Source organism: Chiloscyllium punctatum, chromosome 10, assembly GCF_047496795.1.
Source record: "Chiloscyllium punctatum isolate Juve2018m chromosome 10, sChiPun1.3, whole genome shotgun sequence".
Classification (NCBI taxonomy): domain Eukaryota; kingdom Metazoa; phylum Chordata; class Chondrichthyes; order Orectolobiformes; family Hemiscylliidae; genus Chiloscyllium; species Chiloscyllium punctatum.
The window spans coordinates 108,848,359-108,864,776 of record NC_092748.1 but is presented as its reverse complement, the minus strand read 5'-3'; the positions used below and the strand labels follow the sequence as shown (position 1 = coordinate 108,864,776).

The 16,418-nt window shown below is 43.6% G+C and overlaps 1 protein-coding gene across 1 annotated transcript in view; it reads right to left on the bottom strand.

The window, feature by feature from the left end:
- Positions 1 to 655: 655 nt before the first annotated feature.
- slc15a2 (solute carrier family 15 member 2) overlaps positions 656 to 16,418 on the bottom strand; it is a 143,930-nt gene continuing 128,167 nt past the window's right edge. Inside the window, exon 23 of the mRNA XM_072579911.1 lies at positions 656 to 7,091. Within this exon, the coding sequence (XP_072436012.1) occupies positions 6,903 to 7,091 (189 nt within the window). The 3' untranslated portion in view covers positions 656 to 6,902. The remainder of the gene's footprint in view (positions 7,092 to 16,418) is intronic.

Here is a 16,418-nt window from a genome sequence, read left to right as displayed (position 1 = left end):
AACTCGTTAATCCGTGAGGGTAGGGGAATGAAGGTGAGGCCTCTGCTGAGGACTGATCTTTCATCCTCAGAGAGGGGTAGGTCTGGAGGGATGGTGAAAGCATGGCAGGGCTGGGAGCTAGGACCTGGTGTGGGGCTGGAACTGGGTGTCGGGGCGGGGTTGGGCGTGGGGGCGGGGGTGGAGATCGGCGAGTGGGCGGAGTTGGGCGTGGTGACGGAGATCGGCGTGGGGGCGGGGTTAGACGTGACAGAGATCGAAGTGGGGGTGGGGTTAGACGTGGTGACGGAGATTGGCGTGGGGGCGGAGACACATGCGGCACTGTGGTCGTGCAGGTTAGTGATGTCACTGTGGGCGGAAATGGCTGTGGCAACGACAGAGACAGTGTTATTCTCGATAGCCGCGGAGGCCGCGAATCTGTCGGCGATGGTCTTCCTGGCGATCGTGGAGGCGGTTGTTTGGGCGGCGATCAATGCACTCTGTCAGTGGGAGGGAAGTCAATGGAAGGAGGTACAGCTTGCAGTGACTTCCCAATCCATTTCTAACAAACAGCCAGTCAGTTACAGGAACCATTGAACATCAAGGACAGGGAGAGCTCAGCAAGAGCCAGTCACAAAGTCAATCTAGATACAATTTTAATTCACAATTTTGACACATCGCTAATGCATCAGTCACATTAGTGGATAAAAATTTGCAAAATATACATTGTTCTTATAAATAGCCAGTTATTTAGAAAATGGATTTTAGATTTCTCTCTTGGGTATAAATATTCATATGTAGGAAGCTCAAAGTTGCTGAGTCTCCACTTCAATGACTGGACGCAGCTCTGAATGTCAGGACGAACGCTGTCTCTTTGATGATTCCCTGTTGATGGTGTACAAACCAGGTTTTCTGAAGTGTTTTCTGACCTCCTTCCCTTCCCTGCCTGGCTGGTGTGTGATTCCACAGTGAGTGGGGTGGAAAATCCCTACCATCATTGTAAAGGGCAGACATAGGCAGCACAAACAGATGTTACACTATTCAGTCCCATCAACACTGCTCCACCATCAAACAAGATCATCTTTCTATGTTAACGTTCCTGTTTGATCTCCCTGTCCTTTAATTCCAGAGAACCAAGAATCAATCATCCTGTCTTGGGTACGCCCAACGAAAAATTTTCTTTGGAGTAGAGAATTTCAATGATCCACACTTTTCCCAGCGAAGAAATGTCTGTCTTAAATTCAGGAGAAATCTCTTTACCCGGAAAATGGTGAGAGTGTGGAATCTGCTACAAGGGGAAAGGTTGGAGTGAGAAGTATTGATGCATTGAAAGGGAATCAGACAAGCACAAGAGGTGAGATGGGAGTAGAGGGAACTTTAGCAAGTGGTGCAGGGATATCAGCATGAACTGGTTAGGCCAAATGGCCTATTTCACAGCTGAGCACCGTGTGCCATCCTATTTAAATGGATTTTTTTTAACCACTTAATCTGAGGCTGTGACCTTGTGTTTTCGTTTCCCCAAACATTTTTTTCAGCATTGATCCTTTAAGAGCTTTATGGTTCAATAGATTCCTTCAGTTTTTCTGAACCCCAGAGAACATAGACGTAGTCTACTCAATCACTTCCTCTACAATGATCCCATTACACCAACAAACAGCTGTATTTACTCTTTATTTACAGCCTTATGTTGCCCTCCCAATAAATCGGGTATGTCCCTCCCTCAGTAAGGAGACTAGAACTGGACACAGTGCTCCATGTGAGGTCTCCCCTCTGTAATTATGTTAATAGTTCTTTGCCCTTATACCTCCTCTGTGACACATTTGCAGTAAGTGTTGACACCTCCAGCAGCTTCTGCTCAGAGCTTTATGAGCTGGTGACAAACTACAGTCATCGCGGCACTTCAGGGAAGGGGCAAAACTACTTGGGTTTCTCTGGACTAGGAGGCAGGGACATCATTTAGGATTTAGATTCTGATGAAGAGTCACCAGATTATAAAGGTTAACGCTGCTTTCTTTCCACAGACCTGTTGAGTTTCACCAGCAATTTCTGCTTTTGCCTCATTTAGGATTGGGTCTGATTTGCTCAGTGGTCAGAGACAGGAATGTGTGACTGCAAGTGAGGCAGGTAAGGGGATTCAGAAGGTAGTACTGCAGGCGTAGAAGGCTCTGCCACTGTCTATCAGGTTTGAGGTTCTTTAAACTTGCGTGGATGAGATTGGAGGCTGCAGAGTGAATGAGCTAGCTAACATGGCACCATGGTACAGGATGCCATTCAAGTGGGGACAGCACCAAGAAATTAGCGGGAGCAAGGGATAGTATAGTGAGGGGTATAGACACTGTCCTATGTAGACAAGAGGATCGGTCCTAGAGAGCTGTGCTGTTTGCCTGGTGCTAGGTCTCAGGGAGGCAGAGGATCCAGTTGTGGCAGTCAATGTGAGTACAAACTGGAAATTGGAACTTACTATCTGTAAGGGTGGTGCAGGGAAAATCTGTCACAACAATTAAGAAGTATTTAGCTGTGCACTTGCAACGCTAAGGTATGCAAGACTATGGGCCAAGTGCTGGAACATGAGATTAGAATAGTTAGATGGTCGCTTTTGACCAGGGCTGAAACAATGGGCTGAATGTGTTGGTGATCTCTCTAACACTAAATGTCAAGGGCAGGACATGGAAATGGATTTGCTTCAAGAATGTGAGGAAATGAACATCAAATTGAAGAACAGAACCTCATTGGTAATGATTATTACCAGAGGGCACTAACATTAGCAAATTTGGATAAATAGCTCAAAGCCCTTCTGGAGGAGAAGTGGGTTCTGGTTTGTGGGACACGGAAATCAGGCCTGGTGAAAGTGGGGTCTGTACCGTTGGGATGGTCTGTACCTGAACCATGATGCACAATATTCTCTCAAACCATAAGTTGGAAAGTAGAGTTACTTTAAACTGAAAAGGAGTAAGGAGTCTAGTTCGGGTAGATGTAGCAGATCAAGGTCAAGATTAGAGTGGTGCTAGAAAAGCACAACAGGTCAGGCAGCATCCAAGGAACTGGAAAATCGACGTTTCGGGCATAAGCCCTTCCTCGGATGCTGCCTGACCTGCTGTGCTTTTCCAGCACCACTCTAACCTTGACTCTAATCTCCAGCATCTGCAGTACGCACTTCCTTGTAGCAGATCAAGGGTTTGAGTCAAAGAAGCAGTCCAAAATAATATAGGAAATGAGGATCAGTTAAGAGTAAATGTTATAAAGACAGCAAAAAGACAAAACAAAAGACCCTGTATCTGAATATGCTTGGCAAACTGATACCAAGCATTGCAATAAATAATCATGATCTGATAGCCATTATAGAAATGTCACTGACTCATGACAAGAATGGGCCCTGAATAATGAGGGGTGTTTGGCAAGAAGAAGAGGAAATTAGATAAAGGTAGAGGGGTAACTCTGTTAATCAAGGATGGCATTGGCACAATACTTAGTGTCCTTGGTTCAACAGAGCAGGAGATTGAATCAGTTTGGGTGGAGATGAGGAATAACAGGGGAACAAAGGCACTAATGGGGAGCAGTATACGGGTATCCTAACAGTAATCACGATTTAGAACAAAGCATATGAGAAGAAAGATGTTTGTGATGAAGGAACAAAAATAATCACTGTTCACTTTAATTTATATATCAACTGCTAAACTCAGATTGGCAATGGTGGTCCGAATTAAAAATTCATGGTTTGATTTTGGGATAGTTTCTTAAGCAGCACAACTTGGGACCAACCAGCACACCCTATACAGTCTGTTGTGATATAACGCAATAGTTCTGTTCCATGTGATCCTGCGTTATAAGAAATTTGTGTAATAGCAGCACCACTGAAACTAATGGGACCAAAATTGGTTATACCCAACACAGGTCAGGAAGCTCACATTCTACAAATAATGCTTTAAATCCTTCAACTGCGTTATAGCCAATTCACGTGGAAGAACTACACGTTATAACGGAACTGACTGTAATATGTAAGGAGACAGGATTAATTCCCTCAGAGTAAAAGCACCCTTTGATAGCAGCATGATTGAATTTTACATTCAATTTGAAAATGAGAAGTGCGGGGCTAAGACAGCATTTTAAACTTAAAAATGATAGAGGCATGAAAGTTCTGCTAGCTGGCGTGAAACAGGATTTTATGCTTAGGGTTAGATGAATAAAGAAGCAGCAGAGGACATTAATGGGAATATCCCAGAATAACTATATTCCTATAGTATACATAATTGGGCAGTGGGAGGGAGGGGCGCTCATTTCTGTAGTGAACTAATGACATTAAGCAAAGCACCAAACTTAAGCAAAAAGCTAATCATTGCACAAAGAAGAGTGGCAGGTCAGATAATTGGACAGAATATAAACAAAACGTAAATAATGGCTAAAAGATTAATTAGGAAAAAGAATTGAAGAGTAAGAGAGGAATCTAACTGAAGTATAAAAATGGATAGGAAGGATTCCTGCAGATTTACAAGTAAAAATATGTGTTGGTTTTCTGAACAGTGAGAGTGGACAGTTAATTGTAGATAATAAGAAAATGGTGATAAAATGAGCACACATTTTTGCTTCTATCTTCACTGTAGAAGATAAAAAGAAAACATTTCAGCGAAAGTTGCTGAAAGTACAATGACGAGGGAAGTAGTACTGACCAAACTGATGGAGCTGTGGTTGTCAAGTCTCCTGGTCCAGATGGATTTCATCCTAGGGTGTTTAAAGAGGTGGCTAATGAAATAGTGGATGTGTTGATATGAATTTTCCAATATTTTAAGAGAGATGGCAAATCTAACTCCCCTCCCTGTTCAAGAGGAGTGTGCAGCAGAAAACAGGAAACTATAGGTCTGTTAGCATGACATATGTCATCGGGAAGCTGTTAGGAGGTTATAGAAGAGCACATTGCTAAACTGAAGATAGTTGGGAGATGTTGGCATAGTTTTGCAAAAGAGAAATCCTGTTTAACCAATGTATTGGAGTTCTTTAAAAGAAAAAAAAACATGCACTGAGAATAAAGGGAAACCTTTCTGGGGCTCCCACTAAAAATGGTATCATTCAAAGCAGGAGCTCATGGGGTCGGGGCTAACAGAGAAATCATTTCAAAACCAGGAGTCACCCTTATGAGAAAGCTTGTGCATGTTTGGAACTCTCTGCCTCAGAGAGGAAATGTAGGTGGGGCTCACTGAATATTTTAAAGACAGAGGTAGATAGATCCTTATTCGAGAAGATTACCGAGGAGGTAGATCAGAATGTGGGATGTGGAGGAGTCATCATGCATGCCAGTAATTTCCCTGCTGAAGGGAGGAGATACTTGTCTGAATTGCTGATGTCATTCCAGCATCTGGCACAGAATGCCCACTGATTAGAGGGAAGCAAGGACATTGGCAAGATTCAACGGGGAGTGGGGGAGGGGAAAAGTAAGTTCCTTGATTTCTCCTCTACCCCACAATGTTCAAAGTAAGGAAAATAATGTACGCATTACTCTGAATCCACTCCTGATTAAAGATCCTGGGGCATATCTACATGGCGACTTATGGTGCCTACAACCCCTCCCTCCCTCAAATGACATTCTAACATCTCCAGACCTTTTGTACACACGCAGTATTCGGCAGCGAGTAAAACTCTGAAGTGGGGACCCCAACAGCTGCTTGCCCCTCCCTTTTCCTGCTGTTCCTTTCCTGTTATGATGTGCATGAACCTTTAAGAGAGCAATGCTTTAGACTGCTGACCCTTGCCATCCACTGTCTGTAAGACTGCAGCAATCTTACAGATGAGCTGTGCTTGAAGACCCTCTCAGTTGCCAATTGTCCATCTAAAGTCTAATTTTCCATGAAAGAATGTCAATTATTGTCTGACCAATATCACTGAATGATTGGTGCAATTGCACAAAACAAAGGAATGCAAAACGCCCCTATCCTGGACTCTGCTGAAGTTCATCCAGTCTGACATTCACCAATCACTGGGGGCAAAAGAAGATCTGAAGGAGAGATGGAGAGAAGTGTTTTTATCTAGTAAGTTGTTGGGAGCTGGAATGCTCTGCCTGAAATGGTGGCAGAAGCTGGTTCCACGAATAGTTTTAAATTGAAGCTGGATGGGAGCAGGTCGTGTCGTGGTAATATCTCTGGGCTAAGAATCCAGAACCCCACACCAAATGCTCTGGTAGTTAGCATTCCAATTTTAAATATATATTGAATTAAAAGAAAGCTGGCTTAATAGTGAATATTTGGTCATTGTCATTTGTCTTAAGAACCATCTGAAATTTTCCAATCTTAACTGGTCTAGCCTATATTTGACTCCAGACCCACAGAAATGTGGTTGACTCTTAAGTGCACTCTTGAAAATTAGGAATGGGAAATAAATATTGGACTAGGCATCGATGCCCATATTGTGTGAGTACGTTTGGGTAGCGTAGTGAACTGCATAGGCCAGAAAACGTTTGTGTAAATTATCTCCCACCTACCCTGCACCCCCAGTGGCAGTTTGAGGATTCTGAACTGAAGAATTTGGAATTGGTAAACTTATATCAGTGAAGGTGGCCGTTCTAATCAAACTAGTTTAACTGCAAAAGAGAGCTGCTCATTGGCTGGTCTGTATGTGACTCCAGTCACAAACCAACTCATTGTTAACTCTGACCTACTCTCTGAAGTGCCCTTTAGTCGTATCTGAGGGTTAGAGAGCCCATCAGCAGTATTGGAGGGAAGCAAGGACACTGGGGAGTGGGGAAGGGGAAAAATAAGTTCCTTGATTTCCCCTCTACCTCCACAATGTTCAAAGTAAGGAAAATAATTAATGCATTACTCTGAATCCACTCCTGATTAAAGATCCTGGGGCATATCTACATGGCGACAGAATGTGTCCTGTAAATAAGACAGGAAGCAGCAAGTTAAGAAGGTGATCAGCTGTGGAGGGTTGATGGTGTTCTACATCATTGTCTGCTTGTTAACTGAGCTGAGAGAGATATCCCGATACGGTGGAGGAATCTCCTCTTCCTTCTCCTCCTCTTTCTTGACCAGTTGCTCTGATGTCACGTAGGTGTAGAAGTAAGCCATGATGGAGAAAATGATGGAGACAGCGAATAGAAGGCACGCAAACAGCAAAAACTCGGCCCACTGCAGGGAGGAAGAGAGGAAACAGGAGAGGTGTTCCAATTACTATCAGAGAATCCAACAGCACAGAAAGCCCATATGCCTCTTTGGAAGTCTTAACTAACTTTCTTCTTTAGTCATTCACAGGATATGCATGTCACTGGCTGGTCCAGCATTTATTGTCCATCCCCAGTTGATCTGAGTGGCCTGCTATGGCCATTTCTGAGGGCACCTAGGAGTCAACAGCTGTTGGCTAAGCCAGGTAAGGATGGCAGATATACCTCCCTGAATTGACATGAGTGAGAGAGATGGGCTGTTCAACATCAGAAACCATCGAATGAGCTTTTACATCCAGATTTTTACTGAATTCAAATTCTAGCTACCTGCTGTCATCAGATTTGAACCTGAGTCTCCAGAACCTTTATATAGCTGCTATTGGCTTACTAACCCAGTGATAGTGGCACTACATCACCATCTCCCCCATACTTCACAAACAGGGAAGGAAGATGGTGCCAGAGTGATCGAGTCAAAGGGTTAGTAATCCAGTATTAAACTGTGGGTTCAATTCCCAACCTAGAATTGGTAGAATTTTAGATTCTGTTAACTCAGTTACCCTGACCAAGGACTGCAGTGGTTCAAGAAGGCCGTTCACCACCACCTTCTCAAGGACGGTCAACAAATGCTGGCCCAGTCAGTGATATCCAGGTTCTATGAGCCAATAGAATAAATATGTCTGGAATTAAATGCCATGGAAGTGTCATCAATTGTCAGAAAAACAATCCGCCATCCTTACCCATTCTGGGACAATCACCTCTCCACCACCTACAGCAACGTGTTGAACAAAGAACAATACAGCACAGGAATAGGCCTTTTAGCCCTCCAAGCCTGTGCCGACACATTCAGCTAAATCCCCTAAGAATCCTGCATGTTTCAATAAGGCCATCTCTTACAGTCTGAGTCATCGAGATGTACAGCACAGAAACAGATCCTTTGGTCCGTTCTACATTTCAAGTCTGACTCTCCTTACCTCGTATCAGCCAAGTGAACCTTCTCTGGCCTGCCTCCAATGACAGTATATCTTCCCTTGGGTAGGAGGACCAATTATTTCATCACATTATTCCATCTGTGGTCTGATTAGTGCTACTTGAGGCTTCAGCAAAGCCCCCCTACATTTATATTCCATTCCCTTTGACATAAAGGCCAACAGTCCATTTGCCTTCCCTGACCTTGATTCATATACACAGAGAGAGAGAGAGGGAGTCATATAGCATAGAGACAGGCCATTTGGCCCACCACGTCTGTGCTGACCAATAAACATCAAATGACACCAACCCCACTTACCTGCTCTTGGTCCACAGCCCACTATGCCCTGTCATTTTAAGCTCATCCAGATGTTTCTTAAATATTGTGGGAGTACCTGCCCCCAGCACTCTCTTAGGCAGCACGTTCCACATTTCTACCACCTTCTGGGTGAAAACTCTTTCCTCAGATCCCCTTCTAAACCACTTACTCCTCACCTTAAACATATGCACTCTGCTCTTAGATATGTCTGCCACGGGAAAGAGATTCTTCCGATCTACCCCGTTTGTGCCCCTCATAATTCTGACTACTTCAATTAATACTCCCCTTCAGCCTTCTCTGCTCCAATGAAAACAAACCCAGCCTAATCCAGTCTCTTCTCATAACTGAGACTTTCCATCCCAGACAAAATCCTGGTGAATCTCCCCTGCACCCTCTCCTTCTGATAGTGTGGTAACCAGAACTGCACACAGTATTCTATCCATGGCCTAGTCAGCATCTTATAAAGTTGCAACAAACTTTCTTGCTTCTAGATTCTATGTTACAGCTAATGAAGGTTAGCAACCCATTTGCCTTCTTTCCCACCCTCTACCTATACTAACCTTCAGGGATCTATGGATTTTCACACCAAAATTCCTTTGTTCTTCATTACTCCCTGGTGACCTAGTATTCATTATGTGCATCCTTCCCTTATCAGACCTCCCAAAATGTATCATCTCATACCTATCGAGATTTTAATGCTATATAAGCTACAACTCTAATATTAGATTAGTCTACGACTCTAATATTAGATTCCCCACAAATGCACCTGACACTAAGAGTAATTTAGCATGGCCAATTCACCTGATCTGCACATTTTTGCATTGGAGGAAACCAGAGCACCCGGAGGAAACTCACGCAGACACGGGGAGAATGTACAAACTCCACACAGACAGTCACCTGAGGCTGGAATTGAACCTAGGTTCCTGGTGCTGTGAGACTGTAGCGCTAACTGCTGAGCCACCGTGCTGTCCCATCTGTCAATTTTCTGCCCACTCAGCTTATCTTTATTCCTCTATAGGCTTCTCACCACTTGCCTTCCCACCCAGTTTTGTGTCATCCACACATTTGGTTATAATACATTCACTGTCCTTATTCAAGTCACTCATTATTGTGGTCCCAGCACTTACCTCTGCTACACACCACACATTTCAGGTTGTCTTCCTGAGAACACTCCTCTTATTCCCACTCTCTGCCTTCTGTTAATGAGCCAATCTCCTATCAATGCTAATGTCATACTCCCAAATCCTTGGGCTTCTGAAACCCAAGAATATTGCATCCACTACTTCCCCTTTATTTATCCTGCGTGTTACCACGTCAAAGAATTCCTGTATATTTGTCAGGTATGATTTGTTGTCCATGTAGCCATGCTGACTTGGCTTAATCATATTCTGCACTTGTAAACGTTCTGCTACAATATTCCTCATAATAGATTCACATTTTCCCAATATAAACATTAAGTCAAGTGACCTGTAGTTACCTGTTTTCAGTCTCTTCTTTTCAAAATAAATGTATTAGATTGGCAGTTTTCCAATCCCCTAAGACTTTTACAGAATCTAGGGGAACCTGGAAGATTACTACCAGAGTATCCAGTATCTCTGTTGATACCTTCTTTTGTATCCCAGAATGCATCCCATCAGGCCTAGGGAAAGTAATGGTCTTCAGCCCCGTTAGTTTCCCTTGGCACATTATTGTATATTTACTTTCTCTCCTCCTTTTGCTCTTGGAACATTTCCTAATCTCATGCCGTTAGTGTTTTCTACTGTGAAGACTGATGCAAAGTACTTATTCAACTCCTCTGCCATTTCTGGGTTCCCTATTATTATTTCCCCACCTCCTTCTCAAAGGGGCCTATGTTCACTTTGGCTTCTCCAAAGACGCTCTTGCTGTTCATCTTGATATTGATTAGATTACAGGCCCTTCGGCCCAACAAGTCCACACTGACCCTCCGAACAATAACCCATCCAGACCCACTCCCCTACATTTACCCTTGACTAGTGCACTAACACTATGGGCAATGTAGTATGGCCAATTCACCTGATCTGCACATCTTTGGATTGTGGAGGAAACCCATGTAGACACGAGGAGAACATGCAAACTCCACACGGACAGTCGGCCGATACGGGAATTGAACCCAGGTCCCTGGCACTACCAGAGTATCCAGTATCTCTGTTGATACCTTCTTTTGTATCCCAGAATGTATCCCATCAGGCCTAGGGAAAGTAATGGTCTTTCCCTAACCACTGACCACCGTGCCACCTCATTGCTTGCAAGTTTATCCTCAAAGTTTATTTCCTTCATCTTTTTTTTGGTCACCTTTTGCTGGTTTTTAAAACTTGCCCAATCCTTGGGCTTACCCCTAATATTTACCACATTGTATATTACATCTTTCAATCTTATGCCATCCTTCACTGCCCTGATTAACCACAGTTGGATTACCACATTCCGAGACTCCTTCCTGTTCAGTGAGATATATCATTACTTTGAATCTTGAACTATTTTCTTAAATGTCTGCCATTGTTCTCAAGTGTTTTACTGCAAAATACCTATCCCAGTCCAGTATAGCTAGTTTTGCGATAATTTCTTTGTAATTATTCTTACTTTAGCTTAGTGCAATTGTTTCTGAGCCAAATCCCTCTTAGACTGAAAACTATATTCTAACATGTTTTGGTCACTGCTCCCCAGCAGATCTTTTACTCTGACATCATTTATTAAACCTGTGTCACCTCACATTATCAGATCCAAAACAGCCAGACCTGTGGTTGGATCCACAGCATATTGTACTTGGAAACTGTCTTGATCCGTTAAAATGTGCTTTTTTACCATAAGATATACATTCCTAATTTACAGCAAACATATATAAATATCTAACACAGAGGCACAGTTAGACACAGACACATCTAACACACAGACACAGCTATCTCACAGATATAGATACATCTAACCCAGAGACACAGCTATCTCACAGACATAAACACATATAACACACAGACACAGCTATCTCATAGACACAGCTACCACACAGATATAGACACATCTAACACACAGACACAGCTATCTCACAGACAGAAACACATTCAACACACAGACATATCTAACCCAGAGACACAGCTACCACACAGACAGAAACACATCCAACACACAGACATATCTAACCCAGAGACACAGCTACCACACAGATATAGACACATCTAACACACAGACACATCTAACACACAGACACATCTAACACACAGACACAGCTATCACACAGACATAAACACATCCAACACACAGACACATCTAACACACAGACACAGCTTTCACACAGATATAGACACATCTAACACACAGACACAGCTATCTCACAGACACAGCTATCACACAGACATAGACACATCTAACACACAGACACAGCTATCTCACAGACACAGCTATCACACAGACACAGACACATCTAACACACAGACACAGCTATCTCACAGACACAGCTATCACACAGACATAGACACATCTAACACACAGACACAGCTATCTCACAGACACAGCTACCACACAGATATAGACACATCTAACACACAGACACAGCTATCTCACAGACATAAACACATCTAACCCAGAGATACAGCTATCTCACAGACACAGCTATCACACAGATATAGACACATCTAACACACAGACACAGCTATCTCACAGACATAAACACATCTAACCCAGAGATACAGCTATCTCACAGACACAGCTAATACACAGACCTTTGGCCTGTGGAATTCATTGCCACGGAGTGCAGTGGAGGCCGGGACATTAAATGTCTACAAGTCAGAAATTGATAAATTCATGATCTTGCAAGGAGTTAATATCTACGGGGAGAGTGCGGGTAAGTGGAATTGAAACGCCCATCAGCCATGATTGATTGGCAGAGTGGACTCGATGGGCCAAATGGCATTGCTTCCACTCCTATGACTTATGGTCTAAGGTGTTACTTTTATTCTGATAAGCCTAAAGTTATCTTGGAGCAGGGATATACATATTAATCAATTGAAAACTGTTTTTTTTAACTGATTAAAGACTTAATAGCCACCTAGGTTTGTTCAATACATTCATGAAAGTTGTATGACCTTTTGAGGTTTTATTATAAATTCGGTGTCTGAGAAATGAGCGTGGAATCGGAAAGCTAAGGTTTCAAATAAACCTATTGGACTAAAACCTGGTGCTGTGTGATTTTTAACTTTGTAAACTTCAGTCCAACATCAGCACCTCCATGTGATATTTAACACAGGCACAGCTAACACACAGACACAGCTATCACACAGACACAGCTAACACACAGACACAGCTATCACACAGACACAGCTAATACAGACACAGCTATCACACAGGCACTGCTATCAGAGACACAGCTAACACACAGACACAGCTTAACATACAGGCACAGCTATCACACAGACACAGCTATCACACAGACACAGCTTTCACACAGACACAGCTATCACACAGACACAGCTACTACACAGACACAGCTATCACACAGACACAGCTAATACACAGACACAGCTATCACACAGACACAGCTAATAAACTGACACAGCTATCACACAGACACAGCTATCACACAGACACAGCTAACACACAGACACAGCTATCACACAGACACAGCTAATACAGACACAGCTATCACACAGACACAGCTAACACACAGACACAGCTATCACACAGACACAGCTAATACAGACACAGCTATCACACAGGCACTGCTATCAGAGACACAGCTAACACACAGACACAGCTATCACACAGACACAGCTATCACACAGACACAGCTTGCACACAGGCACAGCTATCACACAGACACAGCTTGCACACAGACACAGCTCTCACACAGGCACAGCTATCACACAGACAGACCTATCACAGACACAGCTATCACACAGACACAGCTATCACACAGACACAGCTTGCACACAGACACAGCTCTCACACAGGCACAGCTATCACACAGACAGACCTATCACAGACACAGCTATCACACAGACACAGCTATCACACAGACACAGCTTGCACACAGACACAGCTCTCACACAGGCACAGCTATCACACAGACAGACCTATCACAGACACAGCTATCACACAGACACAGCTATCACACAGACACAGCTTTCACACAGACACAGCTCTCACACAGGCACAGCTATCACACAGACAGACCTATCACAGACACAGCTATCACACAGACACAGCTATCACACAGACAGTTAATACACAGACACAGCTATCACACAAACACAGCTAATACACAGACACAGCTAACACACAGACACAGCTATCACACAAACACAGCTAATACACAGACACAGCTATCACACAGACACAGCTAATAAACTGACACAGCTATCACACAGACACAGCTATCACACAGACACAGCTAACACACAGACACAGCTATCACACAGACACAGCTAATACAGACACAGCTATCACACAGACACAGCTTTCACACAGACACAGCTAACACACAGACACAGCTATCACACAGACACAGCTAATACAGACACAGCTATCACACAGACACAGCTATCACACAGACACAGCTTGCACACAGGCACAGCTATCACACAGACACAGCTTGCACACAGGCACAGCTATCACACAGACACAGCTTGCACACAGACACAGCTCTCACACAGGCACAGCTATCACACAGACAGACCTATCACAGACACAGCTATCACACAGACACAACTATCACACAGACACAGCTTTCAACAGACACAGCTCTCACACAGGCACAGCTATCACACAGACAGACCTATCACAGACACAGCTATCACACAGACACAGCTATCACACAGACAGTTAATACACAGACACAGCTATCACACAAACACAGCTAATACACAGACACAGCTAACACACAGACACAGCTATCACACAAACACAGCTAATACACAGACACAGCTATCACACAGACACAGCTAATAAACTGACACAGCTATCACACAGACACAGCTATCACACAGACACAGCTAACACACAGACACAGCTATCACACAGACACAGCTAATACAGACACAGCTATCACACAGACACAGCTAACACACAGACACAGCTATCACACAGACACAGCCAATACAGACACAGCTATCACACAGACACAGCTATCACACAGACACAGCTATCACACAGACACAGCTTGCACACAGGCACAGCTATCACACAGACACAGCTTGCACACAGGCACAGCTATCACACAGACACAGCTTGCACACAGACACAGCTCTCACACAGGCACAGCTATCACACAGACAGACCTATCACAGACACAGCTATCACACAGACACAGCTATCACACAGACACAGCTTTCACACAGACACAGCTATCACACAAACACAGCTAATACACAGACACAGCTAACACACAGACACAGCTATCACACAAACACAGCTAATACACAGACACAGCTAACACACAGACACAGCTATCACACAAACACAGCTAATACACAGACACAGCTAACACACAGACACAGCTATCACACAAACACAGCTAATACACAGACACAGCTAACACACAGACACAGCTATCACACAGACACATCTAACACACAGACACAGCTAAAACACATACACAGCTATCACATAGACACAGCTAATACACAGACACAGCCAATACACAGATACAACTATCACACAGACATAGCTAATACACAGACACAGCTATCACACAGACACAACTAATACACAGGCACAGCTAATACACCAATACAGCTATCATAATGACACAGCTTTCACACAGACACAGCTATCACACAGACACAACTAATACACAGGCACAGCTCATACACCAATACAGCTATCACACAGACACAGCTAATACACAGACACAGCTATCACACAGGCACAGTTTTCAGACAGACACAGCTAACACACAGACACAGCTATCACACACACACAGCTAATACACAGACACAGCTATCATACAGACACAGCTATCACACAGACACAGTTTTCAGACAGACACAGCTAACACACAGACACAGCTATCACACAGACACAGCTAATACACAGACACAGCTATCATACAGACACAGCTATCACACAGACACAGCTAATACACAGACACAGCTATGACACAGACACAGCTATCATCACACAGACACAGCTAATACACAGACACAGCTATGACACAGACACAGCTATCACACAGACACAGCTATTACACAGACACAGTTAATACACAGACACAGCTATCACACAAACACAGCTAAAACACAGACACAGCTATCACACAGACACAGCTAATACACCGATACAGCCATCACACAGACACAACCAATACACAGGCACAGCTAATACACCAATACAGATATCATAATGACATAGCTATGACACAGACACAGCTATCACACAGGCACAGTTTTCACACAGACACAGCTATCACACAGGCACAGCTAACACACAGACACAGCTATCACACAGAGACAGCTATCACACAGACACAGCTATTACACAGACACAGCTATTACACAGGCACAGATAATACACTGACACAGCTAACACACTGACACAGCTAATAAACTGACACAGCTATCACACAGACACAGCTATCACACAGACACCGGTAATACACAGACACAGCTAACCCACAGACACAGCTATCACACAGACACAATTAACACACAGACACAGCTATCAAACAAACACAGCTATCACACAGACATAGCTAATACACAGACACAGCTAACACACAGGCACAGCTATCACACAGACACAGCTAAAGCACAGACTCAATTAATACACAGACACAGCTATCACCCAGACACAGCTGTCACACAGACACAGCTATCACCCAGACACAGCTATCATACAGACACAGGTAATACACAGACACAGCTAATACACAGACACACGTAACACACAGACACAGCTATCACACAAACGCAGCTAATACACGGACACAACTAATACACCGACATACCTAACACACAGACAAAGCTAATACAAAGACACAGCAAATACATAGACACAGCTATCACA